This window comes from Carassius gibelio, chromosome B10, assembly GCF_023724105.1.
Source record: "Carassius gibelio isolate Cgi1373 ecotype wild population from Czech Republic chromosome B10, carGib1.2-hapl.c, whole genome shotgun sequence".
Lineage (NCBI taxonomy): Eukaryota > Metazoa > Chordata > Actinopteri > Cypriniformes > Cyprinidae > Carassius > Carassius gibelio.
Genome location: NC_068405.1, coordinates 11,595,835 through 11,604,883, shown reverse-complemented (window position 1 = coordinate 11,604,883; position 9,049 = coordinate 11,595,835). Strand labels below are relative to the sequence as shown.

At 34.2% G+C, this 9,049-nt stretch overlaps 2 protein-coding genes across 2 annotated transcripts in view; one reads left to right on the top strand and one right to left on the bottom strand.

The window, feature by feature from the left end:
* Nucleotides 1–2,708, bottom strand: part of trpc7a (transient receptor potential cation channel, subfamily C, member 7a) — a 15,063-nt gene extending 12,355 nt beyond the window's left edge. Inside the window, exons 1-2 of the mRNA XM_052566521.1 lie at nt 2,573–2,708; nt 1,343–1,405 (exon numbers count right to left, since the gene is read on the bottom strand). The gene's annotated coding sequence lies outside the window, so the exon portion shown is untranslated. The remainder of the gene's footprint in view (nt 1–1,342; nt 1,406–2,572) is intronic.
* A 102-nt stretch (nt 2,709–2,810) lies between these two features.
* avd (avidin) lies at nt 2,811–4,517 on the top strand. Its single transcript, XM_052566534.1, has 4 exons — nt 2,811–2,977; nt 3,072–3,282; nt 4,141–4,261; nt 4,336–4,517. The coding sequence occupies exons 1-4, from the start codon at nt 2,855–2,857 to the stop codon at nt 4,364–4,366; spliced, it is 486 nt and encodes a 161-aa protein (XP_052422494.1). The 5' UTR covers nt 2,811–2,854; the 3' UTR covers nt 4,367–4,517.
* The last annotated feature ends 4,532 nt before the right edge of the window (nt 4,518–9,049 follow it).

The following is a 9,049-nucleotide window of genomic DNA, read 5'->3' as shown; positions in this document are numbered from 1 at the left end:
ATGCATTAATCTCAATCCAGATTTGATCAATATTGTGTAATGAATAGCCAAGTTTGTCAATGTCTTTCCCCACAGGTACAATGTGCTGCTCAGACAGTATCTCTAGAAGATTATTCTGTCTTTGGGGAAATAGAGGTGTCAATCAGAGGAGAGATGTTGTAGTAGAAACTCATTCTGCAGATGTTAGGATGGGAGTGTGGGTGAGATGAAGGAAGGTTATGAGAGGACATTTACAGGATTTTTCCCACTGTTTTGGTTGAATGAATGACAAACAGTGAGAAAGAAAGACAGAAAGAGTGTTTTAGAACAACCAGCACTGTAATCTTGTCACTGATAGATTTATTGCTGTCAGCTCTTCCCACACACAACTGGATTTACACAGTTCAGTTCAGGATGAAAAATTAATTATTTTATTTTTTAAAAGCTATATCTTAAAATGTACATTCAATAGTAAAGTGCCCCCCTCCCCCACTATTGTTAAGTGTTTAAATGTTACATTTGAAATACTTTATATTCTTAGAATTTTGTATAAAAAATGATAAAAAGTGTAAAAAAGCAAGAAAATTCTACTTTTTCCTATGAACTTACAAAATAATTTGTACCATTTTACCATATACGGTTTAAAAAGTAATATCATATAATACTATATAATAAATCTTAAAGAAAAGTCTTACTGGCTATCATAACTATTGCCATCATTATTATCACTATTATTATTATTATTATTATTATTTATTCAGCATTCATGCATTAAATTGCATTAGATGACAGAGAAAATATGTATTAAGCAGATGCTAAGCTTTGGATCTTTCTATTCATCAAAGAATCCTGGAAAATGTTTTCAAAAATGTTTCCAAAACAAACAAATAAATTAAATTAAATTAAATATATAATATAATATAATATAATATAATATAATATAATATAATATAATATAATATAATATAATATAATATAATATAATATAATATAATATAATATACACACACAATTTTATTTATTTTTTTTGGAGTTTGTTATTAAACTAGCAATTGTGTCCAATGGGACAGGGATTACTGACGCAACGATCACCCAAGCGACTCCATAATCCTTTCAGAGAAGAAATAGAACAAAGGTACAAAGATATACACACCTGTTCTTCCAAAACACGAGTGACAGAAAAAAAAAAGAAGGAAAAAAAATCAGGCCACTCCAGGCACAAGCTGCAATTTCTATAAATATTTACATATCAATCTTCAGTTCTCTAGCTTCCCAAAAACTTGCACATATTTATATATGCAGGAAAGCAGGTACAGTATATTTATGCAGCAATATCACATGTTTAGAAATAAATAAAACATACCAGAGGACCACAGCTGTTACGAACTCTGGCCTATCCAAATACATAGAAGCGTGTAGCAGTTCCCTGAAAAAAGAAAAAAAGAAAGAAAGTGAAATAAAAAGCTTTAGTGTCTCTGAACGAATATAATGAGCACATAACATAACGCTCTCTGAAATGCCACATGAGTGTTGCTTCCTCTCTGCAGCTGCTGAGTGAAAAACCATTAAAGGCCTGGAGTAACCTGTCATTTCACACAATGTTTACTTGCTGAGTCATAAGAGGAGGATTTTCTCCAACAGCTGAAGCATATACTTTAAATCAGCTGAGGCATGCTCACATAAAATACCAGATCTGGGAATTAAAAAAAATGGCATTGGAAGATAATTATTACAGAGTGTGTGAGCATTCATTCTTATTATATGCCACCTGCATTTTTGCATTTACAATTGAGATTTTTGTTAACTGTGTTACTGATTAAAATTAGCTGAAGCCTAAAATTGGCAGTTTAATGGCAATTCCACTGTGACAACTTACCCCACATAGTGTGATAAAGTCACACACTTGCTTCTCAAAAGTTTGGGATTTGAAAAAATATTTAATGTTTTTGAAAGAAGTCTCTTATTCTCATCAAGGCTGCATTTATTTGATCAAAAATACAGAAAAACAGCAATATTGTGAAATATTATTACAATTTAAAGGAACTGCTTTCTTTTGTAAAATATAATAATTTATAATATGATTTATTCCTGTGATGAAAAACATGTAGTGTCCTACATAAGCTTCTGAAATCATTGTAATATGCTGATTTGCTGCTCTAGAAACATTTTAATTAATCAAATAATTAATTTATTTTATTTTATTTTATTTATTATACATTTTCTTTCATTAGGATTCTTTTATTAATACAAATTTCAAATGAACAGCAGTTATTTGAAATATAAATCTTTTGTAACATTATAAATGGTGGCATTACCACTTTTGAATAATATAATGCAGCTTTTCTGCATAAATATATTAATTTCCTTTATAATAATAATAATAATAATAATAAAAACTTACTGACCCCAAACTTTTGAACAGTATATTCCACGATATGTTGAGAAATAAAGGTGGACATGATAAATATTTTAGGGATTTATACCATGTGTAATCATCTCACAGGTACAGGTAACCATATACAAAATGATCTAATAATAATAATAATAATAATAATAATAATAATAATAATAATAATAATAATAAATAACATACCATGAAAGATATTAGCTGGAGTAAAAAGTGTGACAACTAACCCCAATTGTTGGATAATCGGTAAACAAATCATAATACAACAAGCAGTTGTTTTAAATTGTCTAAGCGTATTAAATATGTATATTTTAAGTCAACACTGCCTCCCTCTGGTGATCCTAATTAGTAGTTTTCAATAAGGGAAAAAGAAAAAGGCAACCCTAATTTAAATACGACCAATTACAGGATCACCTGCATATGCAAATTAATTAACTAGATTACCTTAGGCAGGGTGAAGCGTGAAATATGAACCATTTTGTCCCTCAGTTTTGCACCAAGATGAGCTCATTAATGTGGTATTCGATTTTTGTGACTTTGATCACCTCTCGAACGCTGTCTGCAAATGAGTTCTCAACGCTGGATATGAAGGTATTTCACTTTAAAGTGTAGAAAAATTACAAATCCATATCCTGATTTTATCAGGCATGCAAGCGTAATTAAAATGACTGTTTGATCACCGAAGGTCACTTCTTGTAATATCACGGGCGTTTGGCGCAATGAGCTTGGCTCCACGCTCCACATGAAAGCAGAAGGGTCAGAGGTCAGAGGTGTGTATCAGACCGCAGTGGAGAGCACGAGCGGCGCCGCCGGTTTACACCGCACTGCACGGATCTTCGGGATAGTTGGTAACGGGACTCAACCTGCCGTTTCATTTTCAGTGTTGTGGGAGAAAGGTGAAGTATGCCACACAATACTAGCCCTTCATAACGTGTCAAACACTTAATGATATAAAATATATCCCAGTACTGTTTAAATGATTATAAAGAGACCCTGGTAATTATATGTATCTGTTTAATAGCTACATATTTCAGTTAGCAGATTTTGTCACAAATTTTAAGATGGCTTATGTACACCATAATGGTTACAATATGTGATCCAGGACCACATATTTTTTTTTTTTTTTTTTGTAATGAATAAGCTTTCCATTGACATGTTGTTAGGATAGGACAAAATTTGGCTCCACTATTACTAGGCCTATTTGAAAATCTGGAATCTAAGGGTGCAAAAAATCTAAATATGGAGAATATTGCCTTTTGAAGTTGTCCAAATGAAGTCTTTAGCAGTGCATATTACTAATCAAAAGTTAAGTTGAAGACTTTAATCAAAATTTGTCAGCACAAAGCTGTGCTCTGTAGCTTTGACACCTTGATTTTTTTTTTTTTTTTTTTTTTCTGAAAATGTTTCGAATGGAACCCTCTTTCATAGCATGACACAAGCAATAACCTTTAGAAAAAATTTACCATGTTAACCAAACTGCAGAGTTACATTGCTTTTTAATTTATTATTACTTAAGATATGTGGTTACTTTTGAATGGGTGTCAGTGGGGAAAGCTTTTTGAAAGCATAATGATGTAGCTACTGCATCTACCAGCAGGGTTTAAGCAAGTAACTCCCTTCCTGCTAGTAACTGTGGTAATTTGTCAGAAACTATGGTTACCTTTCAAACAACCCATGTAAAATTCTGTGTTGGCTTTGGCTAGAACACAATGTTCTAATAATGTGACAAAAACAAAATATGTGCATATCTGCAGGTTCCTGTTCTGCTTGGCTTGGTCAGTGTTTTATTTTACATGACGGTGAACAAGTGCTGAAAACGTTCTGGATGTTGCGCAGTGTAGCCGACGACCTGGCAGGTGACTGGGGAAGTACCAGGTAGGCTGTGCTTAAATGCAAGGGTATTTTGGAAGTGCCTATTGAATGTTTATGCTTCTCTTTTTGTATTCCAGGTTGGGAGAGGATGTTTTCTTCAAGACTTGAATTTCAAATGAACTCCGTAATAGATTCAATGTCATTTAATTTCCTTAAAGATGTTGATTGTTCAAGGAGCTTGAACTTGTAGTATTTAAACCTACTGAGACATGTAAAAGCATTTTATAAAGTTGAATAAAAGCGAACAAAAATGAAACCACTGAATGGTCTTTGACGGTCTTTATGCAGCTGATATTTATAAAATTCCAGGCTTGCACTACCAGAGCTTTTAATACATCTATATTAAGTATTTCTGGGTGATTTCAATGTTAAACTACTTTTAATTTAACATGCAGAAACCACCACATAAGTAAACATTTATATTTTAATTTCCTTAAATGAATAGTTCACCCAAGAAATAAAATTTGCCAAAAATGTACTCGCCCTAAGGCCTTCCAAGATGTAGGTGAACTTGTTTCTTCACCAGAACGGATTCTGAGAACTGTAGCATTACATCAGCACACCAGTGGATCCTCTGCAATGAATGGATGCCGTCTGAATGAGTCCAAACAGCTGATGAAAACCATTATCCACAAGTAATTAATATGACTACAGCCAATCAATTAACGTCATGTGAAAAGAAAAGCGGTGTTTAAGAAATGCAAAATGCTTAATAAATCCGTCAAGGCATTTGAATGTTTCTACTGGTCAAAATACCATAATCCATAATGCTTCCTCCAGTAGAAAAAGTCTATCCCCTGTTTTCCTCTAACATCAAAATCCACCAGCGTATTTGTTTAGAGCTGATTTGGTCTGTTTTGCTTGTGCTTGATTGCTGCATATTTCTCTCCTTAATCAGACAAGATTACATTCACAAGAAAAAAGAAATCTGATGGATCGAGGACTCTTATTGAAATGTTTCTTACAAACACAACTTTACATTACTTAAACAAGAAATTAATTGATGGACTGGAGTCATGTGAATTACTGGTGGATTACCTTAATGTTTTTATTATCAGTTTGGACTCTCCTTCTGACAGCACCCATTTACTGCAGATGATCCATTGGTGAGCAAGTGATGCAATGCTAAATTTATCCAAAACAAACTCTTCTACAATCTTGGATGGCCTGTGGATGAGCACCTTTTCAGATTTTATTTTTGGGTGGACTATCACTTATCTGCAGGTAGTTCTGTGCAGTTTAAATTATGAATGGTCTTGTCATGGCAGTTACAGATGCTGCTTGGAGATGGGAAAACTAGACTTAAAAAAAAAAATCCAGTTTATATAGTCGGAGAATATACAATGACTTCTACTGTTCGGATTTCCAATCTCTCTCTACAGGCCACATTCTAACTCCTCTAAGCAGAGCTGGAAAAAAACCCATCAAATACCTTGATCTTAAGCATTTAAGGTTACATTAGCCATTCAATTGAAATTGCATTATTTATTTTTCACGTTTAATACTAGGTATATGCAGCTGTGTTGTAAGTCTTGCTTTTAAGATTCCCTAAGCTTAATATTCACAACCTTTATTGCTTTATGCATGTTTGGACATTGCAATAATGAGTATCAGGTAACTTTAACAGCCTAATGATCTCGTTTCTTCACACGTTTGGGTCTGACTTTCTCACATGAATGGTTCTGCAGCCTATTAGTCAAGAGCTCGAAGGCCTTCGGTGCAGCACTTGGCTTAATACAGCTATCACCTTATTCCCATTGAGAACGGCATGCTTCAGGTGATGTGCTCTGCATCTGGGCTGAAACTATTGCTATATATATACCCACAAAATAGGCAGATTTTAAACTGCAGTTAGTATGTAAAAGTCTTTAGTTGAGTAAGTCCCTAAAAGTGCCTAATGTTGCCAATTAATCATTGTATTCTTCAGGCAAGAGACTTCATGAGCATATTAAGTACACCGGTTCTTTGGTGGCTGGTTATAGATGGGATATGCCAGATATTAAGGCACACCCATTCAATTTCAGTGGAATCTTATGATTATCAGTAAGGTAGCTAAATAAAATATTTGGTAGTGCACGGTTTTTAAAATGTTTTGTTGAAATAATTACAAAAGCTAAGGCACAAATCTTGTGCAACTGAGCTAAAAGGAACCACTGGGTAAGAACATCTATAATAAATCTATAGCCTATGTTTTGTATGCACACAAGATGATTAATTAAGAAAGTTCTTTGTGTTTTTGTGGGCTGTAAAAGCCAATGAGTTAACTCATACCATCGGAGGAAACTGATTGCCTTAAACCATGTTTAAAAACCAATATTTATGAGTGTAAGCTTATTCCATTTGAGTCCACCAAAAGATAATGTTTCTTCATGTTAAATGATCTCCCCCTATATTAGGATTGCGTCCAAGCAAAAAATAACACTTAATTTCAACATTTACTCTTCTTTAAGAGCCTGAAGCAAGGCATGCTGGGAAAATGAATTCCACCTCAATCAGTTATTCGGTATAGTATTTGCAAAAACTGATTTTGTTTCATTTGGTAAATTCGACGGTTGGGTTTTACAGCATGTTAGTGATAGGTTATGATTTATTAGCCTTAAAACTAGATGCAACAATATAAAAATCTGAGCTGGTAGTTATTTTATATTAATGAATCGTCACGGCCAATAATTAAATTGGAAAATAGGAGGAGACAACCATACATAAAAGAAAAAAAAAAGTATATATATAACATTATAAATGATGTACTATAAATTAGTTTAAGATGTTTCACTAAATATTATATTAAATAAAATCTAATATTGTGGATCCATAGCTGGAGCTTTTGTCTAGTTTTATTCAAAAAGTTTGCAATGACCTTCAGAAATCCTTTCACATTACTGTCCCTGTCAGAATCATCTGTTCTTCTACACTGGCACTCGTAGTTGAAGCATTGACTTTAAAATGACAGCTCCGAGTGCAGAGGTTCAGCTGAATGTGTTTCGAGATTATCTTTAAATCATCGTAACTACAGTGATTCATTCCACCGCAGGAGTCATTTGACACTGTGACTCTGAATATCAGCGGAAGCACTTATTTTATTTATTAAGTACTGTGATTAAGGACAGATGGATGCTTAAATAACAAGAACATTTCATTTTCCATTTTAAAGGGTGCCCAGTATTTTAAATTCTGAGGATTGAAAATGTCAAGAAATATGAGATGGCAAATTGCATTTCTTTATTATATTTCAATGCATTCTGTTTTGAATAAAAAAAAACGAATGACTGAACGAATACTGTCTGATTCTTTAGTAACTGCGAGACATGTGGGAGTAAAATATATTCAGTGTAGAAAATATGAGGACATACGCTTACAATACATCATTCAGACCACTTATCCATCGCAAAAGCTCTCTAATCAGGTTTGACTTGTCATAAAGATTTTCCGTGACTGTCAGCTCCTCAAACCGACTAATTTCAAATCATTAATTCTGGCACATGTCTAGGTTCTGTCTTATAACACCATTTTGTTTTGTTCCAGTTTCTTTCTAATTAGGTTTTTGCCCCTGGATCTCAGGATATAAGAAAGAGGTGATCTGTTTAATAAAGATGTAGCAGACTCTGATTTACCCGCATTTGCTATCTTCAGCATGTCAACTTCTCCCAGGAGATCCACCACCCAATGTCTTCGAGTCTTTGAACCAGACTCATTCTCCAGAAGATGCTTGGGGGGTTTCAGTTCCTTTGAGCTGAAAACAGAGTGAAATTATTTTTGGAAGATAAACTGACAATACTAAAAGGCCTTGAGGATGACAAATGCTTGCAGGCAGGTGTCTCCCTAAATATTCACAGCTTTGAGTAAACGCCTGACGTTGGCTTGTGTTCTGTCTCCTCAGACTGTCACTATAACAGGCTTCTGTCTCATCTTTGGAGTTGGTCTTCTCATCGAGAGCATTCAGCTCCTCCTTTACTGAGATTAAATCTTTTTAGGACTACAATATCTAAAATAAAGAAATAAAAATCCAACCTCAAGCTGCTGCATCGGTGTCTGCTTTTGTCCACTGTTGGAATAAATAATATCACACAAGAACTTCGCCTCAGGCTAGTTCACCTCAGATGGCAGGTTCACAGTTTGCTGTCGCTGGAGACCTCACATGGACGGGCCACACAGCCGGCATGTTCACTGTCTGACTCTAGATTTGAAGCAGATTGGAAAGAACAGCTTGAAAGAGAGTAATCTAATGGAACAGTATGTCACAGTGTATTAGCATACAAGTATGATAGCGTGGTTGTATTATACCTAGCCGAGCTGCTGAGTTGTCTTTTAGTGCTGCGGGGCTTTGCTGGAATATTTGAATTGTGTTCTATTACTGGTACATTTATTCTACCTTAATGTTTGTTGAATCTTCACTGGTACCTTGTTAAAGAGTTTCATGCTCTTTGGTTCCTGGGGGCATTCGCGTTTATGGTAAGATCCATTTTTTACTGCCTGAACTTTGATAGTTTTGGACATGATCCTCAGGGCATATGTTCTCAGCCGAAATGTAAAGTTTTTAAAACATGTTTTTAAGTGTTCTCCCTCAAGCAAACTCAACATCCTTCACTTGCAGTTGTCCAGTGCTTTTTCTCGCTTACGGTCAGTCTTTTATCCTGAATAGAAAGTAAACAAATTGAATATTTTCAACAGACTGAACCATAGGGAGAGGAAGAAAAACAAACAAACAAAAAAAAAAACCTTTTTTTTTTTTTTTTTTTTTTTCATTGCTCAAGAGAACTGCATAGTATTTTTTAGACTACTGTAAAACTAAAA